The 25,974-nt window shown below is 47.0% G+C and overlaps 1 protein-coding gene across 7 annotated transcripts in view; it reads left to right on the top strand.

Moving 5' to 3' along the window:
* Positions 1-25,974, top strand: part of CNOT1 (CCR4-NOT transcription complex subunit 1) — a 2,171,110-nt gene that overhangs the window by 302,842 nt on the left and 1,842,294 nt on the right. For all 7 annotated transcript variants that reach the window (XM_069654650.1, XM_069654658.1, XM_069654642.1 and 4 more), the window contains one exon: positions 22,141-22,195. In XM_069654650.1, coding sequence (XP_069510751.1) covers positions 22,141-22,195 — 55 coding nt within the window. The remainder of the gene's footprint in view (positions 1-22,140; positions 22,196-25,974) is intronic.

The following is a 25,974-nucleotide window of genomic DNA, read 5'->3' as shown; positions in this document are numbered from 1 at the left end:
GAATCCGTCTAGAGGGGGCAGATGTGAACCATGTTTCCTGCAGGCAAATCTGGTCCAAGTTGCCCCAATCTAGAGTCTAATCTCTCACTAGATGTGAGAATCCTCTAGTGTTCAGGCGGCAAATTAGAGATTCTTTGGTGGGGCCCTCATTCCTCCATCCCTGCTATTTAGACTGTTTGCCAAGGCCGCCGGGAGCCATGCCCTGGATTCTTCTTGGATTTTTACACTTGTAAAGCCTTGGTTGGAATCATTTTCCCTTGGTGACACATTTTCAGATTTCAAGTTGAGTTTGTCTAAGGGACTTTTTCTGATCGTCGGATGGCCCACAACTGTTTTCTTCAACTTGTTTCGATTTAATCCCTGATTTTTGTTTATTAGCCTTGGTAGATGTTACAATCCTTTGTCGGTTGTGGACATCTTAAGGCCTTTGCTTCCCTCTTCCATTTTTACTGCTGTAGTTTGGTTCTCCAAGGCGTTTGTCGGTTTCCTTGCCAAGTCAGTTAAATCGGAACCCAGCCGCAAAAAGTTTGGAGCTGCAGATGGCAACAGATTTTTTGACTATTTTTTTAATGTGGATGTAAATGGACCAGGTCGGCTCTATCTTCGTGTCTAAATTCCACAACTGTCAAGTTATCTGTCACTTCTTTCAGCTGCGACATACAGTGGCACAGACTGACTACATAATGTCTTAAGTATAAAGTTGTCTTCATCTGCCAACGTCTCTAACCGTACACAACGGTCATAACCCTTGTGCAGTCGATCAGCGTTGGAGTTCCAAAGGTGTGGTTTTTCTACTTGTTTTACTTTGAGCGTGGCCTTTGTGAATACTCTTTTCTCTTTTTATTGTCCACAGCAGAATGATGTGTAGTGTTTTATTTAACAGAGCCCGTCTTCCGGTCACAGGATGAATGCTCATAGCTGGCCCTATTTGACTGGGTTTCCTGTACAGTTCAGGAGAGCTTTGCCGAAGGTTTCCCTCAGAGGTGATGTGTTTAGCCTGTTCTCGTGTGTTGTAGACCTCTCCTTAATTGCAAAGATTTTTATTGCACATCTCGCTTCTGTGCCAACGTAGGAAATGTGGGGGATTGGCTTTGGCCACTGTCTACAAGAGACTCTCCACACCCCCAAGGCTTCATGAAGCTCTAGATCTACATTGATCCTTAAAGCGGGGATGTCTTCTTCATGCCCCTCCATTGAGTAAGTAGAGATCCAAGAGGGGGCTTGTGAGCTGCTTTCTCTACACAATCTGTGTGGGCTGCTGAGGTACTTGTAGGCTAGATATGGTGCTTTGGTTGTTTTTAATTTTTCTTTGGACCTTTCGGCTTTACACCAAAGTATCTTTCTTTTCTTGGAATTGTCAGTTTCTTAAATTCCTCTTTTAATTTCCTTGTATTCGCTGGGTATGTTAATGTGACAGTGAGGCTCCACCTGTCTTGGTGCAAACATACGGTACATGCTGTGTTTTCTTTTTTCGTTATCCCGTCTCCTGCCTGGAGCTTCTCCCCACCATCCCTCTGAACCTCAGCGGCTATTAGTGGAATTGTGTTTCGGATTTTGCTCTGTTCCAACTCTTCATCGCGTTCCACAACTATCTTCTGAGTATCGTCTCTGATTAGAACGTCATCCATAGTTTGCTTTGAGACCCTTGTTGAGATGGTCAGTGGTCTGGTTTCTTCCCTCTTCAGCTCTAATCTTGAGGTCCTTATCTCCGTTGCTACAGGTTGGGGAGCATTTATTGGATCTGCTACTACAGTTGAGCAGGAGATAATGTAACCTTCCAGGAAGATAATGTTCGGATTCACCATTGTCAACAATGTTGTCTGGTTGGCTAAGGTGTCATGTATAGCCTCATGCAGCTTCATGAACTGGTCATTGCAATAGTAATCACTGATGGTTGCATTGGAGGGTCTGTTTTGGGGGATTTTGTAACTTTTTGTGCTGTACTCTCCAATGACCTTGTTCTGTCCTTTCCCTGGCCCAGTGTGTAGTCTAGGGCTTTAGGTGACATATTGGAGGGGCAATAGGTCCCATCTGGTGATTTGTCGAAAGAGGCAGGGATATGACTAGAAGCTCTCGTTGGTCTTTAAAGCGTATATAGCATCTCAGTCATCCACTGCTGCTTCCTGGGTTTTAGTAGTGTCTATGGGCATAGCTGAGTGATGCACTCATTTTGGTCCATGTGCATCACTCAACATATTTGTCCTTTTAATGTTCCATGTCAATGCTAGTGTTAGTCTTCGGCAACCCAGTTATCCAGGGCTTAGCAGCACTGTTTTGATGTAAGCAGTGGAGGGTGTTTTCTTGAAGCTCTGCATTCCAGTCTTTCCTCAGATTCTGAGTAATTTGGCCTCCATATACCAGCCTTATCATACTCCGACACTTGGGCTTTATCTGTGACCATAGCAATTGTTGAGGCTTGTTCTGAGGGCGAGGCCAATCTTTATCGGACTGGTGCTTTTGCTGATGTTAAACCACTTTGCTGGCAGGAGCTGATTTTTAGTTTTTGCAAATCAGCTGTATGAAGACTGAGATGTTCTGCTTTATCTAATCTTTCCAATAGTTTGTGGTCCGTTAGTTGGCTCGTTCCAGGGACCGCAGCAAGGGCTGCTGGCAGGTTCGCTGGCACTTAGACTATTGGCGCTTTTCCGGTAGATATGCTTCTAGGCCTGTCTGCTTAGCAAATGTTTTTAGGTATAACCTTAGCCGGCCTCCCAGTCCATTTCCATTTCGGAAGGGGCAATGTGTCGTGAGGTGTTAATGACTCACCTGTTTGCCAGTTGGTATTCGCAGGGCTTCTAATTTTAGTCACTGGCTTTAAACGAGGCCAGTTCAATCGGTTGGCAAACCTCACTGAGCCAGCCTCTGGTCGTATCCTGATTGTCGAGCTGTTCGGGACTTTCTTATTCGAATGATGATTTGTTGAGGGGAAGGCTGTCTGAGTGTTGTGGAATCTAGTTTTATTTAGCTCTGCTTAGTCAGGAGGCGCTGCAGGTAGCTGTTGCAGTCAGGGTCATGTCTTGCGTTCTGTTGCTCATGAGTTCCTCGTGTCTCCCCAGAGGGTGCAGGTGGACTAAGAGCCACAGCATCTTCCATTCTCTCCACCAAAGTATTACTATGCCCAAAACGTGCACTACATAGACTTTTTGCTCAGTCCCACTTTGTCCTGCAGATGTCTGGTTCATGCCTCCTTGATTCTTCGACACCTGGGTGGTGATTCACATAATTGCAGTTGAAAAGCGAGAGTCCAGCCACTCAAGACAGTCGGTTGACTGGAGTGACTGGACTCGTTGCTGGACTCAGCGCAGGCGCTCTGAGCCGCACTGTGGAAGATGTTGAATCCTTGCAACTGCAGCAATGTGAACACAAAGAATCTGTGTTCAATGTCAATTTCCAAGGGCAGCAGGTAGTAGCAAACAAGTAAACTGACTACTAGCATGCAACGTTCTCACACAACACTAAAGATGGATATATACAATCACTGGAGTAGGGCAAAATGCATAATAAACCCTTGTCAAGGAAGGTAAGTAGTAGTATGCAGCACTACAGGGCCACAGATGCAACACTAACTTTAGAAGTCCTCCCTAAGATGTATGGGGCCTTTTGCCCAAAAGTTTACTATAGTTTCAGTTTTGCGAGATGGGGAAATAATTGGTTTAGGGCTTCTGGGATCCAATGAAGAGTGGTAGAGGACAAGTTATTTTAACTTGCAAAAGTGTCCCCAAAGTTAGGAGTGCTTCGCGAGCAAGCAATGAGCCAAATTACTTATACTTCATGTAAGTATAGTTACAACTCATCCCTCCACCCCCCTGAGACTGATTCTTCTTAGGATTTCGCAGGTCTTCTGAAGAGGGCCTGTGGTTGCTTTTTCTGCAGCCCTTGATGCCCAGGTGTTGCAGGTTGGAGCACTTCTCTGGCTGCCGACAAATGCTGGTATTCATGTTGGAGAATGCAGAAGAACTCTATTTTGGGCCCCTCTCAGCACAGGACTGGATGTAGGAAAGCTATTTTGGACAACCACAGATGCACCGTGACTGAGGAGGGCTCACTGGCTGCAGCCAGATGTCTCCTCCTATCTCGGGTCCCCTTGATGCTGGAACTACGAAATTTGTCAGAGGTGAGTCTTGTAGCATAAGCTGGTGATCCCAAAGTTCCAGGCCTCCACTCGAACGGCGACTTCTGCAGAAGTGTAGCCCAAACTGAGCTGGTCTGGTTCTGGGCGTTCCAGGGGCACTTCGGAAGGCTCTCCTTCGCAGGACTCTGATTTGATGCTGATAATGGATGGTCCCTCCACTCCAAGGGTTGCAGCTCCTTTGCAGGACTGGTGAAGATCACCTACAAGACCAAGCTCCTCCAGACTGCTGAAGTTGGTCGCCAGGCTTTCTTCCAACGGTTCCATGGTCTCCTTGCAATGTGCAGCTGGACAGAATACTTAAGATCCTTCCAGGATCTCTTTAGAGTGTGCAGGGGTACTCTTATCCAAAAAGCCAGGTAATAGCTGAAACTCCCACTTACCACTGAAAGATCTGGCCCAAACGCACCCACCCACCAGTGGTCCTGTTTGGACCACTGGTGACACAATTCATGAATACCATTTCAGACACACCAAAACCATTTTGTCGATTGGGGACCGTCCCTAACCACTTCTGGCAGCAAACCCACAAGGCTTTGCAGTAGCCCACGAAAGGCCTCTGCCTTACCGGGCACTGGACATCCATAAGTATTTTCCTGGCCTCACAGGCCAGGAAGCAGTAATAGTGACAAGATGGCCAAGGGACCAACCGGAAACCTAGTGGTATGGCCATGTTTGGTCACTAGCCACTGAAGGTAGCCAAACGCTGTAAGGCTAAATTAAAATGCACTAAAAAATTGCAGAAAGTACCTGCTGCTACCAGCTTGTCCTTAAAAATACTCTGTGTTCGTCTAGGGCAAAACAGAGTGTACCCCACTGTACAGCATTGCAAGATGCATTGTACAATGATGAAGCTACCAAAAGTGGCAACAAGGTAACAGGACTAAGGGAAACCATGTGTCCCAGTACTGACGGCACGAAGGACATGTCAATTTCCCCATGACAAATGAAAATAGCCAGTGTAGTGCAGCTGGGGGCTTCACTGGTCCTCTCTAGGCTTAATATTGTAACTGCCTCTTTCTAAATCTACCTGCTTCTACTCTCTTCCCTTCAACTCATCCAGAACAGGACTGCGAGACTTGTCCTTGGCCTCAAGCCCTTGGATCGGATCACTCCAGCCCTGAAATATCTCCACTGGCTGCAAGGATTAAATTCAAAACACTTTACATTGTCCACAAGGCTTTCTGGGGCCTAGGTCCAAAATTCAGCTGTGCCTCCATAAATATCTTCCCTAACAAGCTCTTTGCTCCTCTACCTCAAACTACCTCAGGGTCAGTCTTTTTTCAAAGAAATGAGCTGGGGGTAGATCTGTCTTTGGCTGGGGCCTCCCTCTGGAATAGCCTCCCTGCCACTGTGACTTGTGGCGAACCATCTCCGGTACCGGAAGCACCTCAATACCTTCTTCTTAGCCTCTGCCTTCGCTCCTCCTCCTGCCCTGCTGATCTGCTCTCTTGGCACTGTGCACATGGCTTACCCTCTTACCTTTGGGACCAGCTACCTGGTCACCCTGCCACCCAACCCCTCCTGGCGATCCATTGCACTGGGGTCTGTATCTGTAACCATACAGCCCCTCACCCCCTTCTGCACTTACCAGACATGCCCCATCTGTTGCCTTATACCTAGCACTTGCCATTTGCTGGCTGCACCTTCACTGTTTATTGCTTTTTACTATTGATTTATTCTGTATTCCTTTGCTCAGCACTTTCCATTCCCCCCCCCCCCCCCTTCCATGCACTTTCACTTCCCCTCTCCCATGGACTTGTGTGTTCTCAATGTCACTGGGCCTTGTAAGATCGTTGTTTTTATACTCCCTTGTTCCCCTCCCTTGCCCTGTCACGCTCTGAAACGTGTACGACCGCGATATAAAACAAAATCAATATAAAAAAGTGCAGGTCAGATTCAAAAAGTATGGGGGTCCATGAAAATGGAAGGCAAAGGGCTGTAAAGAGAAATCTTTCCTAACGCTCGCCATCTTTGACTTTTGTCGCTGCCTTTCCCATCCAGTCCTTGGACCAGTCTTGTTCTCATTCGATTCCTCTGTAACTTGGATGCTTTGGCTTTCATCTCAGCCATCACTTCTCTCCGCTTTTACCAAGCTTGCTTCCCTCTGTTTTCTTCTCAGCCATTCTGGATTCTCTTGACACTCTGTCCCACATCTTTTTGCATCCTTTCTTGTACGCCTCTGCAATCCTCATTATTCCCTTCACTATGCTCATTACATCTTCTGCCTGCTGACTGCCATTGGTGGCTGTCTCCTTCTACCAACTGTCTGCTCTCTTCATGCAATCTATGACGTGGCCCTTTATCTACCTAACAAATACTATACTGATCTCACCCTTGCATCTTCAGGCTCCGACTTGCATTCTTTCTTATCTTGATCATGCTTCTTCTGTGTCCATCTTTGGACTTGCTCTTATTTCTATTCTAATGTCCCTCTCTTGCGTTCTTCCATTTCTCTCCACCCTCTGATCCCCCTCAGTTCTTTCTTCCTCTGACTGATGCTGCTACCTTTCCATACCATCCTAATTCTGCTCCAACTGGTGCCCTTCCTTATTTTATAATTTCCAAGGTCTTTCCACTCATTCCCCATTTTACCCTTCTCTTGCATTCTGTCTTCCTCTCCTTTTAAGGACGATATGAATCTTCCTAATCTCAAGAACCCTTCTCTGGATCCTTCCCCAGTAATTTCAGACCCATCTCCCTCCAGCCCAAACTCTCTTCAGGAGCGAATTCTTTCAGGTCTCCACTTATCTCAACTCCCACTCTCCTCTTCCTCCCAATCTGGCTTTTGCTCCTTTCCCTACTGAGACTTCACTCCTTTCTGATACCAGCTCCCTTCGGTCAGCCCGCAAAGCAAAACCTCATTCCCTTCTGGGACTAGATCTCTCTGCAGCTTTTGATGCTGTCTATCACGGTCTTTCCTGCATCTCTTATTACACTTGGCTTCAAACATTCTTTTTGACTGGCTCTACTCCCATCTCTGTAATGTGCTTATTGGGTCTTGGGCTGGTGATCACTTCTACACTCCCTCGCAACTGAGATGAATTCTCAAATCTGGCCTGGTGTACAGATTTCAGGCGGCTGCTCTGTTTAGTGAACAGGGGAACTCTGGGGATTTAGCCAAACCCAATCAAGGTAAGCAGAGTGGTTCAGGTTAAGTCTGAGTGGCATCAGAGGTCCACAATGAGTCCACACGTTGAAATAGATAATGATTCCGCTCGGACCGGTAAGTACATAAATACTATATATGCCCAAAAACACACTAGGATAATTAATCAGGTTAATATTACACAACACTCTAAATATAAAACCTTTCTGAGGCTTGTGGGTCTGCTTAGAATTAAACTTTGCTTAGGCCAACCTTTAGTGGTAAGCGTGGAGCATTGCATATACCGTTTTCGAAGTTTGAAAAGGGACGTCGACTGGGCGTGTTTGTAACCTTAACCCTCGTGTGACGTGGACTGTACCATGACAGTAGCTTATCAAGATACCTCATACTACTTTCTGCCATCGTGGTTAGACATGTTCTTGCGTAGTCCCTTTTCTGAGCTATTAACACTTAGCAATATTTGAACTGTTACTGCTCGACTAGCATCTTGACGGAAGACCTACTTGACTGCTGAAACAGACGATTGTTAGCGTGACTGGCTTCGACCTAGCAGGAGTGGGTGGGGGGGGGACCGATTCCTTTCATACAAAGAATGGAAACTTTTAATTTCTTACATTTACTGCTTCAGTCTTGCTGCACTTAACTTTTTCTTATATCGTGGCACGAACTCCATTTCATTTCTGTCCCAACTGCAACAGGAAATATCTGTGGAAGGCCACTCGAGTTGTTACCACAGCCTTCCTCACGATTACCACAAGACAGGTTGCGCATCCTGTTCACTTCTTGGGCTCAAGGCCTTGAAGTGTTGAACGAACCGTGGGCGGCACATGCTATGATGGTCAAACCGCTGCCAGTCTGGGTCTAATCCAGAAGGCCAGGGCAGTGAAGGCTCCGGGTCAGAGCCTGAAGACATCAGGAGTGCACTATTCGACTCCTGTGTGTCAGCCCCCAGTCCCAAAAGGCAGTGGCAACATGATGCTCTGGGTAGAGCCTCTGCCGACAAGCACACACACACCCCCAATCTCCTAACACCTGGCTGGCCGCTCCCCGACAGCACCTTTTTGAAAGACCACACGCCGGACACCTAAAAAGCCCAGTGCAGTACTGAAACTGCATTTACCGCAAGGTGATAAAGATCAATCTACGGCTATAAGCATTTGAAACACTTGACTCATTCGGACTCCCCCAGAAATCCCCAGCCATGCCAGAGATCCCATGAGGACAGCCCACAATCAAACTGCCACGATGCCCAGTTATTCTTAGTGTTGCAAAGATGTGTTTTTTTACCTAAGAGGCATGTGCCTTACAAAGCCGCAATCTGAGAGGGGCGATTGGTGTGCATTATATCTCATACTGGCCAAAGCATGACCCGGCCCCTTGCCAGGTGACCACGAATTATAGCCCATACAACTGGCTGAACCTTAAGATCACCGAATTCCATGGAACCAGGTAGCTTTTGACCACTAACCCCAAAGTAACAAGTCTTGCAATGTTCAGAGGGTGGACGGGCCATATAGTTGAAGCGACAATTGTGCCATTTGTATTGCAGTGCTGGAGGCATAAATTGGATGGCGCGGAGGGGAGGGAGGGAGTGAGTGAGTGAAGTGTGTGTGTGTGTGTGCCCCAGAATCTCCTTTGTGTCTGTCTTAAGGCCTGCCAAGAACACAGTATGAGTGATAAAACAAGTTGTATACTAGGAGTATAATTTTTTTTCTGACCTTTCGAGAGATGAGCCCTGCAGCACCCACGTGATGGAAGACTGACGGACTGGGCTCGGACCAATAGACATGCACCCCTTATGGGTAAAAGTGGAACATGTATAGGTCCGTCCAGTCAGCTGCACAGCTCTTTACTGTAGTTGCGACATTATGACGCTGTGTATCTTTAGTTTCTGCTTGTTACCTCTCTTGGGCAGAACGTTCTTAACAGCAGAGTTTGTTGCTGTTGCTCTCATCAGTATGAGATTCAAATGTGTTATCCTTACAAGATCGACTTGGGCCTTTCTTGTATTCTCTCTGGTATGAACGCTCAGGGACTTGCCTTCAGAAATGATGGACATTTTGTTGATTGTCAAATGTGTTGCTTTTTATGTAGAAGTTTCCCATTCAGCAATAGACATAGATATACCTCATCACTTAGTCTTGGCCACAGCGTCCTCCTTTGCCCACTCGTACATCCCCACATACAGCCATGGGCCCCTCGCATGACTCTCCAAGGGGACAACCAACCTGATCAGGAAATTTGATTATCTGCCAAGATGACCCTAGTCAAGACCCTAATGAATACTACCAGGATGTGATCTCACAATCATTGACACCCCAGATATTGCAGCGCCTGACAGTGGTCATCTCCAATTCATGATCAGTTGCTGTACAAAGACTTTTGTTTTTATTAACGTAGTTTCATAACCTGAAGCAAACTGGTACAGAATATTTCTTGAGCAGTTGCATCACAAGCATTGGCAGTTATATACTCTCTCCCGTCTCAGGCCGACCTTGTCCCCCGTACCTAGTTACCTTTTGAAATGCTGTGAAATCCTAAACAGACCTAGACCATCCTCAATGCTGTAGATTCCGGGGTCTAAAAGTTCACCAGAGGCGATAACATGGGCTCACGTCCCCTTAACATCGCCTTCGCTCCTGTCCCCTCAATTGCCGCGTGCCTTCCTTCTGCTCCACCTGATACCTCCCCTCTCCACCAACTCTCCCTTCCGCCCTCATGGGGGTTTCAGGTCTGGCGAGGAACATAGATCACTTAACAGCTGGCTCCAATCCACCTCTTCCTACAGCCGGGGGTCCGGGGTCCTCTTCAGGACCTCCCATTTTGCCAGCCCCATCTGCAGAGATCTTCCATCCACTGTCTCAAGGATGGACCTCAGTCTTTTTTCCATGCTATGGCCACCCTCCTTTTGGCCAACACTAACGCAAACTGGGCAATCGCTCCCGTGTTTTGTAGCGTTCCCACCTGGCAACAGTCCCCGTGGGCTCACTCTTGGAATGCACTCATGAAAGGAGCCCAGCAGCCCGTTTCTCGCTACCACCGCATGCCAATAGTCCCTGTTCACTGCACACTGCCACAACATGTGCCAGATCCCTGCCCCACCAGCCCCACATCTCGGGGAGTCTGCTCTTATGTCATTCATTGCATGTAGTTGCTTTAGTGTTGCATATACTCTATGCAAAACATTATATTGTGTGAACTGGAATCAGCATTACCTTATTTCAGATCTGCTCCCACATCGTCGCCCAGTCAGCATCTGAGATCTCATCCCCCCACTTGGCCTTAACTGTCGGCTCATCCACCAGAAACGATTACCCTATTGACTGGTAAATGCTTGAAACCCTTGCTCCCCCCACCCCCTCCTGGGATAGCAGCACTTGCATTAATGATATAGTTGCTGGCCCATCCGGAATGCCCATCCACAATTTCACCAAGCCTGCTACCATGCCCCCATAGGCCAGAAATTGCCCACTGGGAATCCCATACCGATGCCTCCATTCTTCAAATGTCTGCATCTTCCCTCCGTCAAAGCTACCACTGAGGTACCCCCCCCCCCCCCTTTCCCTCCATCAAACCTGGGAACCACATCTGCTGTACCGCCAGCCAAAGCCCTTGGTCCGCACTCCACGGCAGGTTGGCGCTGTGCAGCAGATACCTGCTTGCTCCTCAGGAGCTTACTCCAGATCTCACAGACCACCTGGAAGACAATCGCTCCCCAGCCCTTCGGTGAGCCAGATTTCCACCAATAGCCCGATCAGTAGAGCCACCCCCCCACCCCCCTCGGGTCATCCCACAGCAACGCTGCCTGTAAGTGGGCTACCATAAAGTATTGTTCATAATCAGGAACGTTTAAACCTCCCTCTTGGGCGCTGTAGTCACCCTCCTTCCTGAATTCCACAGCAATTCCTGCTCATCCATCATTTAAAATAAAACCTTAATTACATACGCTATGTTAGTAAATTAATAGAGGAGTCTTGGAAGGATGACCATTTTGCATAAGGCTACCCTACCCATCAGTGACGGTGGCAATCCTTTCCAAAATTTAAGTCTCCTATCCCTGAGCGCCCTGCCCCCATTGTATGTAAATGTTGCCTCAATACTATGGATAATCTGGATGCCCAGAGTTAGAAAAGAGGCCTCATATCTGGCAGGGTCGCCGGGCTACCATCTAGGAGACCGCCCCCCACCCCCAGGAAATAACACTGACCTCTCTACATTGATACGGTGTACCGACAATTTCCAGAAATTATTTAGCACCTTTAGGAGGATTGCGAGGACTGCTCACCATTTCCACATCCACACTGAAGAAACAGTACTTGGTAGTGCTGACTTAGTGGAAGATATTCTTAATAGAAGAAAGTCGGCCAGGCCATTCCTTTGCTACAATCTATGGAAGAGAATTAGCCCATCTCTTTCTAGACCACTTACTAGGCCAGTCAACCTGAGGGTAGAACAAATATTCAAACCCTCGCCTTCAGACCCCTTATACATTCGGGGGCATTGCAAACCTGACTCCCTGGTAGCACGCCTACAGAGAAGGGGTGCATCTGCCACTTTTACTCCTACAAATAAAGGGGATTAAAATATGCCTAACAAAAAAACAGAATTGTGCACCCCTGCTTTCACCCTCACAGCTCATTGGATCTGTTTTCACTGGTAGTGCGCATAGTTTTATCCGAGGAGGAAACTTTTTAAACTTCTGATTGGAAGAAGTAAACCTGTAACTTTTAATGTGCATGATGCAAAGAAATTCATATTACAAAAGTGTTTCAGTGAAACCTATTTTTTACGCTTATAAAATACTGTCATTGGAAATTGAACTTGTATTTTGACTTGTGAAAAATAATTTCAATCCTAACTTTAAAAAGGGGGGTAAAATACTCCCACTTCTAAATATTATCTGGAGCACTGCCTGGCAGTCACCATTACCAGAAAGCGAACTAGTGTTCCACTCTCAAATTCAGAAGCATCCCCTATTGAGTGAAGATGTTTATACACGTCAGGCAAACGTATAACTACCTCTGAGGCATAAGAATACTATGCTGCTTTCCAGTTGCAGTACTCGATGGGATGAGGTGCTTAAACACCGACTTTGTGCCTGAACCTGCTAAGTCACAACTTCTAAAATTCTCTACAGAGGGGAAACAAGTGGCACAAAACCTTACTTAAAAATACATCCGGAGACTCAAGCGGCACTTATTATACCAATTGAGGACACAGTGCTGTTCGGTAAAGCTGTTGAAGTCAAAACTGCAAAAAAGGAACATTTCAATTTACCTTAGGACAGATCACTAATAAGCCCCATGTCCAAGGGGTTGTCTACCATGCGGCACACTCTTCGTAGCAGAGGGTTCAATAGATCCAACTAGGATTTGTAGCATCTGGGTCCACTTGCTACAGTTCCCAAACAGTCTTCCTCCCATCAGTCCAATCGGTGGGGGTTTTGCAGAGGAAAAGGGCATGCCCTCGCCAGTAAATTACTTTCCTTTTAAAGTTCGCTCCCATGCATCCCCAGTCGTGTTGCATTTCACTATTTACCCAGCATGTCAGTGGGGCCTAGTAAAGGATGGCCTTTTGTAAGTTCTAGAGCCTACCCGATCACGCCTGCCGGGGGTCGTAGCTGAAGGCACACAAGTTGCCCAGAATATCCTGAAGAACACTCTGGACTCTGCTGAAACCGCAGGACTCACCCTTGCACAGGGATCCCTGCTCAGGCGGTATGCCTGGTTGAAGAACTCTGGGTTCAAGCACGAGACAAAAGCCTCCTTAATTAGCCTGTGGATGAATCCAACCTATTCGGGAAGGCGGTCAACAAGGCCATGGAAACAGCAAAAAGAGCATGAGACATTAGTCCCCTGCTAGCAGTTCTCGAGGCGCTGCAAGATTTTCAGTAGCATCTAGTTGGTCAAACAGTACAAGCCCTCAGACGGCACCACTGCCATGTTCTACCTAAATAAGCAAAGAGGTGCACACTCCAAGTCTATCGAAGCTAGCAAGAAAAATGTGTAAGTGGGCACTCAAGTGGAATATGTTCCTAGTCTCCACGTTCTAGGGTAACTAGATGCTCTAGCAGACACCCTGAGCAGAAATACTTTACCACAGGAACATGAGTGGCAGCACAAAAGATATTCTAGATAAAATCCTTTCCCTGTGGAGGGTCATCCTCCTTTACACTTGTTCACCACAAGCTAAAACACACAATTCCCAGACTGAGTTCAAGGGCGGTGGGGGGGAAAGGCCCATGGATGAGTTGATCAGGGAAATTTGCTTACGTTTTCCCAAAACACCACTCCTAAAATGCACCTGGAACAAGCCACGCAAATCCTGATGGCACCAATGTGGGCAAGACAAACCTGGTTTCCACTCTTGCTCAAGCTGCAGATGTGCAAACAAATCAAATTCCTGTGCTCCTACAACATGCGGTCCCAGCACAGGTGGGGAGAACGCGCTTCATCCACATACTCAGTCTATGAATTTGGCAGCCTCGCACCTGAAGTTAAAGTTTTGGCACTTAAAACGTCCTCAAAGGTGTATGGATATCCTAAAGGCGGCACTGAAACCCGAAACCAGACACTGTTACTTCAACAAGTGGAAATGGTTAGTAATATGGTGCTGATCACAATCCTTAAATCCATTTGAATGGTCTCCAACATTCTAAATTACATGCTTTACCTATTAGACTCTGGCGTAGTGTTGGCATTTATTGAAAATGTCCCCCTTAGACGTTATTTGCGAAGCAGCTACTTGGAGTTGCATACATACTTTTACTCGGCACTACTGATTTAGAAATGTACCTAATTGTTTGGGTTGAATTCAGAAGCGTCCCTAATATCGCTGTGCAAAATTAAATTTAGAAGTGTGCCTAATAGCGTGCCCTGGTTGAATTCAGAAGTGTGCCTAATATCCTCTGTGCAAAATTGAATTTGGTTCCCTAATATCCTCTCTGCAAAGCTGAATTTGGTGGTCTAATATCCTCTCTGTACAAAGTCGAATTTACAAGATGGAAAAGGTGAAGTATGTGGGTGGAGCGGGTGAAGTATGTGGGTGGAGCGGGTGAAGTGGATGGAACATGTGAAGATGACTTATGTGGATGGATGATGGATGATGCATGAAGAAAGGATAAAATAGGTAGAACGAAAGGAGCAGTGCATGAAATGGTTGCAATGCATGAAATGGTTGCAGTGCAGGGAACGGATTGGAGTGCACAGAATGGCATGAAGTACATGGAATGGTTTGGAGGGCATGGAACGTCTGAAAGAGCATTCAAAGGAATGGTCCGAGTGCTTGAAACGGTCGTAATGCACGGAACAGTCGGAGTACATGCAACTGATGAAGTTCCTGGAACTATTGGAGTGGGCTCGATCTCAAGCACCTAAAGTAAACCACCATATTCACTTCTCCACGCTTACTCTCTTCTTTAGAACACAGCGATGCTATGACACCATTCGGTAAAGCTGTTCTCATACCATCATATGCCTCATGCTCCCCATCACCCTAACTAAACACTACTGGTTACACACCCTCCAGCCTAGGCATTCTCCTCAGGCCTAACGCAGCCAGAATCGGTCTCGATTACAATCTGCCAGAAAGAACACATACTCCTGATCTCCCAACCACCACACCTACCGCTAAGAAGCAGCTCTCACAAGAAGGCCACACCAGCTGCACACACATCCGGTGCTCACATGCACCTTTTGACTCGCTCTACTCCCTCTACTGACTTGAACTTCGGTTCCCGAGGGCGTTCAACCTACCAGCGCCTTAAGACTATAATCAATGGTACATAAGGCGCTATATAAATGCAAAATAACATTGTACCACATTCTAAAGCAGATTCACAGGTGGTGTAAGTGGTGCTAAAATATCTTTTTGCCGCGGTACCTTCTCACATCTGCCTCCTCAGGTACTGCTCGCTAATCTATGCATAGCATCTTAAATGAGCAGATCCACAAGCCTCAGAAGGGATACTTTACTGTAATCGTATTTCTGATGCTTGTATCTGCTTACATTCGTATGTGCTCACCCTTCCTCCCTCCTTGAGTCGAAGGTGCATGGTGGTTCTTGCTCTCACTGTTTTCTGCTTTATTACATATGTACCTACGCTACACTTCATGCTATGTCAGAATCAAAACCATCTGAGGGACTTCGATGTGTGAAGGACCATGGGTACAGTGGACGTCGCACTAGGTTTAGTATTTCTCCTGCATTGGATCTTTCATGGATTCACTTGCTGTGAATATTCCCGGTCAGCCTGGGAATCCCTGATTACTTTGACTTAGCTGTTTTCCTGTGGAAAAACTGGACACCTTGAGTGTCTCATTGGATGTCATTGTGGGTGCTTTTGGGACGTCGCGTGTATGGCAGCTTCCCCTCGGATTTCAACAGTTTGCCGAGCTGTTGGGATTCCTATTGTTTCTCTCCTGAGAGAAGATTTTATTTCTTTGAAAATTAACTCTTCAAAATTCACTATCTTCTACCTCCAAATCGTCGTCTAGGTCTACTCGACAGCACCATCGACAACGACTGCATGTTCGGTAGGGTCTACGGCTCGTCTTGTCGACGACCAAAAAGAAATGGTCTGCAGAAAATACTATGAGCCTGTCAACCACCACAACGGATATGTTTGAATTATTGACAGAAGGCATTATATCTTCCCCGAACTGTATTTTGAAAACCCCAACAGGGTCCACAAAGCTGCATGGCCAGGCTCCCCTGGGAAGGTCTCCTATAGAGTATGCGGATATCATGCACAAGTCATTTTGCAGTATGAGATTACATCAGATTTTGAGCCTCCACCAGAGGAATGTCCAGGTGTCTTTGAATCCGATCCTAAGGACCCTCTAGAGAAGATTATGCACCTCCAACACCTGCTGGAATAGGCACTATGCAAACACAATACACCCTTATAAACCCATGATCACTGCTTTCCATGCAGGTCATTGCAACACTGTAGTCTCTTTTGGGACAGCTTGATGCCAGGCTTCTGCTACTTCAAGCTTAGATAATTCAAATTTACGGAGAACATAGTTAGTTCTCAACATCGAAGGGATCCAACCCATCCTTGTAGAGACCAGGGCCTATTCCCTAGGATTGAAACACCTCGTAGACCTCCACCTCCATGTACATTCAGTCCACGTAAGAGCAAGAAGAGGGTTAATTGATGTGGACCAGGACACTGATTCGAGGGATAAAGGTTTCACCGCTTCCTCGTCTCCACTGAGCTGACACGTGGGACACAGAAACTGACCAAGATGTGCAGGGTAGCCCAGCTCAACCTTCACCTTATGCGGACCTCTGGGCATTTCACTCCATGTCGTCTAAGGCATGCCAGTAGTTTGGTTGATTCCAGATGAGGAAAAGAAATATGGTTTCCTTTTTGCCTTCCTGTGTTTCCCCATGTGGTCAGTCTTTTCCATACCCATTTTGGGACACTTTTGGCTGGAGGGCCGCTGTACTCTGAAGCATCCTTTTACAGAGTTGGCAGTTACAGGAAGGCTGGAGAAGTTTCAAGCGCCAGGCACAACACCGAAATGCCTCGCCTTGCAACCTGCTCCGGAGTCAGTTGTTTCAGCAGCAAGCCACAAGGCTCGAGCGTAGCATAAGTGTGCCACTCCGTCAGACCATGAAAACCGGAAAGTGGATGCATTTGGAATGTTTTTCACCATAGGGGCAACAACGGTAAAAGCATCGAATGCCCTGGCAATAGTAGCTCGATGTGGTTGAGAGATATGGCTCCTTAATTGGAACACTTGCCGGAGCAGCAGAGAAGAAAGACAATGATGCTGGTACACAAAGGGGATGCAGCCTCGAATAACAGCATAAATATTGCTGTAGACCTTGCTGAAACAGGGTTTAAGCAAATTGTCAATGGGGTAGTCCTTGGACGCCAGGCACGGCTACTTTGCACCGATTGATATGCCATGTGAAGGGGAAAATATGTTTTGGGGGGAAAAAATGGAGGCCCTTAAAGCCTTAAATACTGACTCTGACATGGCTAGCTCTCTTACAGCTCTTCAGGGCAGATGGTCCTTTTGGTCCTTTCGTGGAGCTTCCGGAAATGCAAGATTCTCAGCCTCTAGACATCAAGAGCTATGGTAGGACCAGATATTCTCATGGCTACAAGCGGAATTACCAATCCACCCAGCCCAACAGAATACCATCACGGGAAACGAAAGTGCAGATAGTCTACCGCCCAGAGGTAGGCAAAATAAGGCACAACAATGACTGCCTCAGGGGCAGACATGTGGGGGGGGAAATGTGGCGTTCTTACTCCACGAGTGCCAAACAATAACGAACGACTGGTGAATGCTAGAGGCAATCCAGTACGGTCACTTATTGGAGTCCAAGCGCGCACAAATCCAAATACCTCTCATAAAGCTATCTCGCCCGCACCATCAGGTCTTGCAACACGAGATTCGTCAAATGCTAAGAAAACAAGCCATCAAGAGTTCCTCCCTCAGCAAGAGGAAAGGGAGTATACTCCAGGTACTTTGTCGAAAAACCAGACGGGAAGTGGCACCCTATTTTGGGGTCTATGAAGACTAAACTGGAACATCAAAAAAACAAAATTGAAAATGGTAACGCTCCAGGAGGTTATAAAAGCCATTCAGCCCCAAGAATTCCTTGTGGCCTTGGATATCAAGGATGGATACATCCAAGGTACTGAAAATGACCTCATCTCTCAACCGATTGCTGCTCCAACAATTGGGCTTTACAATAAATTATACCAAATCCTGCACAGTTCCCTCAAGCAATTTGCTTTTCCTGGGTGCTCAATTCCTTAAAGGCCCGAGTCTAGTCGGGCCCTCTTTCGATAGAGTCAAAAAATGTGATCACACTAGCACTCATTCACACCAAACAAGCTAGTCACGGTCTGCACATACGTGGCTCTACTGGGGACCATGTCCTCTTGCATTCCGCTTATTCCCCACTGCTGATTGCTCATGCAGCCAGTGCAAATGTTTCTGGCTACCAGATGGTCCCAAACCCGGGATTCCTGGTCAGACAAAGTAACCATCTCTTGGGTTCTGTCAAAAACATTAAAATGGCGGACAGACCCCTGCAACATTGCGAAAGGAATGCCCCATGATGGAGCCAATTACCATCTAACCATTGTGACCGAGGCCTCCCAGCCAGGATGGGGTGCTCATTTGGACAAACGCCAAGTCAAAGGCCTCTGGACCCCCCGAGGAAGCTGTTCTCCACATCAATGTGCTGGAATTATGGGCAGTGTACTGGGCTCTACAATCCTTTCTACCTCTAATCCAGAATTCGGTGTTTCATGTCCTCACCGACAACACAACCATGATGTTTTTATCTACAGAAGCAAGGCGGAATGCAGTCAAACCCCTTATCCCAGGAAGCATAGACAATCTGGAATTGGGCTATGCAGCACAACATCCTACTTCATATCTTCCACTTTCCGGGGATCCAGAACAAGCTAGCAGACCACTCCCCACCCCTCAGCAGGGATTCCTCACAGACACACGAGTGGCAACTGCACAGCATCCAGATAGCCAAGATTTTCTCAAGGTGGGGTTGTCGTCCTCTAGACTTATTTGCCAGTCCTGACCGCAAGCAGTGCCAGAAATTTGCCAGGATTCTGCTTGGAAGGGCATGTTTTCTTGCACATTCCCTCAGTTTCCTCCTCAGGAAAACAATACAGATGCACAAAGATTGTTGCAGAATAATGTTGGTAGCTCCGTACTGGCCTAGACAGATCTGGTGCTCAGACCTCCTGGAACTGGCAGCTGACGATCCAATCCACCTAGGATCTCATGCCAATCTTCTATCCCAGAACAACAGGAGGATCTTTTATCACAATCCAGTCCCTCTCGTTGACAGCATGGCTCCTGATCACTCTGAATTCAGTCATTTGAATATCCCTAAAGACAGTTGGCGCATTCTAGCAGCAGCTAGAGCTCCTCCCAACATTCCTATAGCCGAAAACGGAAAGGATTCTGTCCATGGTGTGCACAAGAGCCTAACGTGCAGCCGCTAGCCATAATACCTCATAGGATCCTTCCTTATCCGCTAAAATTAGCTACAGAAGGTCTAGCAATCTTTTCCATGAAAGTGCACTTATTGGTGCAATCGAGGTTTACGTGGAAAAGATCTCCTCCCTTCTACCCCAGTTTTTTTTCTTCAGAACTTCCTCCCGCCAAAGAAAAGGATTCCACCTGTATGGAGCCTGGTCCTGGCTGAACTTATGAAGCCTCTATTTGAACCTTTGTCGCTAACACACATCTCATTTCTAATGTTGACTGTGGCTTTTTTAGTGGCCATTATGTTCTCTAGACTCTTTTAGGAGATGCAAGCTTCGGTTGTATACCCTCCTATCTATGGTTCATGAGACAGTGGTACTTTCTACTAATCCTCATTTCATTGCTGAAGTACCTTCATAGTTTGATAAAAATGCAACCATAACACTACCCACATTCTTTCAAAATGCCACTTCACAAGCGGAGAATGCCCTACACTCGATGTCAAAAGGGCATTGAAATAGTATTTGGATCACACAATCTTTCCGGGAGACTTGAGCATCGGTTTGTTGCCTTTTTGGGCCATCAACAAAGGAAAATGCATATCAAAACAAGGTATTTCAAGATGCGTTTCATCTACAATCTCCTGCCACTCTTAATACCAATAAGCCATTGCAAACTGCACCCAGAGCACACTCCGCTAGTCACTGCTGCCTCGGTGGCTCTCTGGTCTGGAGTACCCATCAGACATTTGCCATGTGGCAACATGGGCAGTGCCCCACACATTTTTCAGGCACTTCTGCTTACATCAGCAACACGCTGAGGTCGTACAGATGGGACGAGCAGTCCTTAAACGGCTTTTCCAGGAAGGTAAGCCCTGGAGCTTCCGGGGGTTGTTGCCTTTCTCCACTTGTGTATGTATTCTTCTTGCATTAATGCACATGTATCATCTGTGTTTGCCTAGTTTATGACCTAACATGTATCCTGCTACAAAATCTATTCACAGCATGGGAATCCATGAAAGATCCAATGCTAGAGAAGGGAGTAGTTTCTTACCTGTAACTCCATTTCTCCAGCATTGGTATCTTTCATGGATATGCGTCCTCCAGCCTACCCTCTACAGGCAAACCTCCTTTTTAGAGGATACCATCCAGCTGGAGTGGTTAAAATCTGAGGGGAAGCTGCTTGGGCGGAGCTATACCCTCAACGTCTTTTTGGTGGGTACCAAAAGCACTTGCATAGATGTGGATGGGACATTCAAGTTTTTCCATAGGGACATTACTGAAAGTAAACGTGGAGTCCCAGCCTGACTGGGAATATTCTCAGCATGTGAATACATGCAAGATACCAACGCTGGGGAAATGGTGTTAAAACTACATGCCCAGTCAACGTCCCTTTGGGTTTCGAAAACAAATCATGTAATACTCCATCTACCAATAGATGTCGCCCTGTGCATAGCATGTGAATCCAAGCAGATAAAAGCATCAGAAATAAAATGACGAGTAATGTATCCCATAGTACCCCCCCCCCCCTTCTAGATTTATCTTGGCCTACTTGTATTTAAATAATTTATTTTTTCAATACATGATGTTTGTTTCTCTTTGGACCATATGTATGCCACAATTTCCTTGTACCAAACTAAAGTCCTCTCTCCCAAGAAAAGCCTGGTTGCTCTTTCTAGGCTACCAAATGTTCTCCGATATGTACAGCCTTATATTAAGAGTGGAGTTGTGTACTGCCTCAGATTGTTTTATGAATACCTTAGTTGGACTTTAGAAAAACGGTCCTAATGAGATCTATTCTCAGAATCAAGATTTTGAGGCGTACTGGTTATGGTGAACCGGAATGAGATTCCTAGCCAAAACCAGTCAAGGTAGTGTAGCAGAGTAGCACAACGTAAGCTCTGGAAATGGGATTGTGGCCTAGGGCTACAATTATGCACGCACATCTCTCCAATAGTTCCTGTTGGATGGAGAAGTACACAAATATGCAAAAACACAAAAGAGAAAGTGCCCTTTGAAGTGTATTCCAAAGTGTTCTAATGTAAGTATTTAAAGTGATTCTAGTTTATGTAATGTATAATTGTATATATTGTACGTGTACTTTTCTTTGGTGTGCATGTCTAAGGTTCAGGGGCCTCGCCTACAGCTCACATCTTCCTCTTAAAATAAGCCTGACTGATCTGCCACTCTGCCAAGGTTCTGAGTTAGTACAGACTGATACTAAAAGTTGAAGATATACAAACCACTGGGGTAGCTTACTAAATGCTTACTACCAGTAGGACTTTAGGAAATCCCTCCCTAATACACTATGCCAAAGAGTTGGTCACGTAGGTATGTTGCTGACCAGGCATTCAACATTAGCTTATGGTACATATTAAGCTGACCAGACTTTTGTAGTCTACAAGCGGAAGCTAAAGGGCTTTCAGCTCATGGCAATTTTGAGCCCTCTCCTAGAATGCTACACCAATGTGTGCTCCCTACTTTAATACACTCGAGTTGAGGATGAATGCAGTAGCTTTACAGTGCTTTATCCGACGGTCTACTTGTATAGGGATTTGGCACAATGGCACACATTTGCTTTGGTTGATCCAATTAACTCCAAATCTTTGTCTCCTGCATGGGTTTACAGAAACGAGACCGAGTGTGGTCTGTGAAAAATCCATTTGCATGCTAGGAAAGAATGTGACTACTTGTTTTTTACTTTGACGTTTTTTTTGTAGGTTTGTTTTAGACCAACTTGTAGCACTAATCATTTGTGGTGGAAAGCTGAAATTGCATCTTCTAGTATCTTTTTCTAATTTAGCATATTTTGCAAGATGGTAAAGCTTTTGATTGTGACATGCCGTTTTGAAATGTTTGTGGAAGAAATGCACACCCTGTCGCTTGGGACTCCAGTTTGACTGTTCTTCTTCTTTACAGGTAATTTTTGGCCTTGCTTTGCTGAGTTCATCCAGCTCAGAACTAAGAGGTTTTGGTAAGTAGTTTATGCTTGATCTACTGTTTTTGGTCCCTGTTTGAACAGTGATATTTCCCTAATTTTACAGTAGATGTGTTCCTAAGTAGTTGTATCACTCTTACTGATTCCAGCTGTATTAATTTTCCAGTTGGTATCGGTTCAGTACATTATTGCAACAGTCACTTAAAAGTTTACAGGTTTCACTTCAGGAATGCTCTTAAGCGTTGCAACAGAGCAGAATCTAACCACATGCAGTTCAGGAATGTTTGAAAACAAAACTCTTCAAACTGGCCTTTTCACTTGTCAAATGATTACTAGCAACCTAATAAATACTGGATTGAGGCTCATTCCCTGTGTGAGGTTGGGCTCTAGGACTCCCAGGTTTCCTAGACGATGTGTTCCTTTATTCCTAGTGCTCTGAAGTATAAACTGTAAATATGTTCTGGTTTATTATATAAAATTCCTTGTTAACATCTTTTGATAGCATTAATTTATTTTCTTTCATAGCAGAATGCCTGGAGACTGCCTATGGGTCTTAGCGGTGCATAGAAGTCAACATAACAGAACTACACCCGATTTAGTTGCTCAATTTTAAAGCTTCTCAAGCAATCTTTGGGAGCCTAGCACGAAACTTTTGCCTCATTTAAGACTTTAGTGAGCAACTCTTCCTGTGATATTTCCTTGACATCAATCACTAGTACCACCCTATACTGCCACAATTCTTTGTTGCCCTTCACTTAATTTGCTGGGTGACACTCACCCGGCTTAGAAGCAAGCTGTATAATGTATTTTAGGAACACTGAACACCTTGCCAGGAATTATGGTGATACAAACCTTAACTCCTGGAGCCCCCTAAAAGGCACCACTTTTAATCGTCCTGCTTTCAGTGCTCCACCCAGTGAATCGCAGCTGTCCGTCTTGGCTGGCATTTGGCGGCATCACTTTAGCTAGTTCCCTGCTTACATGAATATGGCCGGGAATCCTTGGTAAAAGAGCAGTTTCAATTTCACTCACTGTGTTTCTTCTCTAAATCAATCACTGTCCTCTGGGTCATACTGCACCCAGCCAATGACGGCCCTCTCCCTAACCTCCTCCTCTGCCAGTCATCTTCAGATTTTTATTGCACGTTTCAGTGTTGGGAGTTCTCCAGTTTTGCTCCATGAGCTACTTCTACGTTTTTTGGACAGGAAAAGTTGCTATTTTTTGTTCCAAAGGAGCCAGTGTTCTCTTCTATCTGCTCAGAGTGGGGATCCATTTGTTTATGTATTTCAGCTCCCCTCAAGGTTGAAGATCATTGAAGTTTTCTTCGAAGTTTCCAGAAGGCCATTGGGCCTACTCTGCACCTCTGACCATGACTGAGAAGGAAGGGCCCTCTTCAGGCTCTGCACCAGGTGCGGGCTATGGAACGTGGAGGACCAGCACCTCCATTGCCTCCGTTTTCACCTGGACCACAAGGAAGGAGAATGAGATCTGCCTCGCCTTCTCCAAGAAGAGCATGACGAATCGTCACAGGAGACTGGCGGCGTAGCTGAACGCCAAGACCTCTGCCCCGAGCAGGGTCCTGCCTCACCCAGGACCGACCGTTCTGAGGAGCGGGCTTCTAAGTCCTTTGAGGGTGCCAAAGGCCAGGCAATTCAAGTCCAGTTCCACCGGGGTCACTCAAGCGCGTTCCGCATTGGGCAGGGCACGTTCAACATCTGCATCCATTGCCAGCCAACGATCGAGCTCCTCCAAGAGGAAGTCTCCCAAACCAGCTAAGCTGCTGGAGAGGCCTGAGCAGCCAGGGTCAGAGAAGACCTTTTAACTGCCCAAGAGGACCCAGTCGGCTCAGGAGAGGTGTTCGTTGATGAAGCTGGTTGCGGATGTTCTCTTGAACGCAAGGGGCCGACCCCCATAAAGGTGGCACCCACGATGCAGATGGTACCTCTACCTCAGAGTCGAGAAACCGCTGCAGTGACTTTGGCAAAGTCTGCTGGCACGCTGGAGAAGATGCCGTCTCTGGACCTGGAGTCGTTACACATGGATCATATGCAGGACGACAATGGCGCAGGGCCTAGTGCTCCTATCAAGCCAGCTCAACTGAGATGCATTTCTGGACATCCTGTTGACCCGACACACTTTGGTGTCAGAGATCCAGAAGAGCATGCCGTAGGGGCTGGTTCCGATGGCCCCCAGGCTTGATTAACCTCCGGCATAGAGGAAGTGTCATCTGTCGCCCCCATTTTGGCCTCCGCATCTGGCACCCCCCCCTAACTCCCGCCCCCCCCCCCCCAGTGGATCCCGACACAGGGACGGATACGGCCATGGTGATTGACGATATTGTCACATCACGTCTTCGCAGCCAAGAGTTTGGTCGTTCCATTCAATGGTTGCGAAAGCCTCCAAACTTTTCCAACTTATTCCTGAGAGAACCAAGGAGGAGGGTTTCCTGTACCAGAGTTGCAAGGCCAAGAGGAAGACCATACCCTTTCTGGGCGACGTGTGGAAGGAGGGCCTGGCCCACTTGAACCCTTGCTCGGCTCCAGCCAAACTGGATAGTGCCTGAGAACGCAACCATCGCCAGACTCGGCGGTCGCAAGGAAGCGATCGGCGAACCCTTCGTCCTCGGTCCCTCTGGACAGCGAAGGGGAAGAAGATGGATGCCATGGGAAGAAATGTTATTTACACTGCGGCGTCCACCATAAAGGTACGTCGGGGAGCTATGGTACAAGCTGGGCCCGATTCTGGACTTCCTCCCTGATGACAAGAGGATGGCGGCGATCGCCCTCTTGCAGGAGGGAGAGGTGACTTTAGACCATGCTGTCACAGTGCACTGGACATCACCGGCACAGGGTTCCGGCAGATGGGGGCGGGGAGGGTGTATGGTAACTGTCTGTCTTCGTTGTCTATGCTCGGTGAAGGCAACGAATTTCCACCAGGAGGTACAGACAAGGGTTCGATGTAGATTGCCTTTGTTGGAAGATCCTAGAGTAGTCCCTATAGGCCATCAAGGTGGATACGGAGAAGGCCTGTTCCGTGGACACGCTACAGCAGCACCACTCTTCCTTTCGCTCCTCCAGAGCTAAGTCGAGCAGATTGTTGAAGGGATGTTCCTTGCCGTACTGCCAGCCCTCCAGGTCCACAACCCAGGAAGCATACAGAGGCTGTTCCCAGGCCTACGATGGAGGTCAGTGCCGCCTGCAATGCAATGCAAGGCAGGGTGCTGGCGCCAAAGCAGCCCTGAACCGGCTATGATGTCTGGCCCTACCCTTGTACCCCAGTGGTAGGCTGTCTGACTGGATCCGGCAGTGAGTGGGTCACGGACAGATGGCTGCTGGACGCTCTTGCCCACGGACATACTGGAGTTCAGCATACATGTCTGCGGATACCTCCGGTGGCCTGGCAGGAGCAGCACATCACTTAACTCTGAGGAGGAATGGGCCATTCTACAAAAAGGGGCGATAGAGCTGGTTTCCCAACATCTCTGAGGCTCCAGATTCTTTTTAGTGCAAAAGAAAACCAGGGGTTCGAGTTCAATTCCTAGACCTGAGACTTCTGAACAAGTACCTCAAGTCACAAAAATTCACGGTGTTCAAGTTCCAGCACATGCTCGGCCAACTGGAAGGAGACTACTTGACATTGCTGGAGTGCGCCTACTTCCGCATCCACAAGAAGCACCGAAAGTTCTTACACTTCATAGTGCAGGGCCGGCACTACCAGATCAAGGTCCTCCCCTTCAGCCGGCTGTCGGCTCCCAGGGTGTTCACGAAGTGCCTGGCACCAATGGCCACCCATCTGCGACTACGAGGGATACAGTG

This window comes from Ambystoma mexicanum, chromosome 1p, assembly GCF_040938575.1.
Source record: "Ambystoma mexicanum isolate Mex_15411 chromosome 1p, UKY_AmexF1_1, whole genome shotgun sequence".
In the NCBI taxonomy this organism is placed as follows: domain Eukaryota; kingdom Metazoa; phylum Chordata; class Amphibia; order Caudata; family Ambystomatidae; genus Ambystoma; species Ambystoma mexicanum.
Note: the sequence above shows the minus strand (reverse complement) of the source record. Positions and strands in the feature narration are given on the sequence as shown.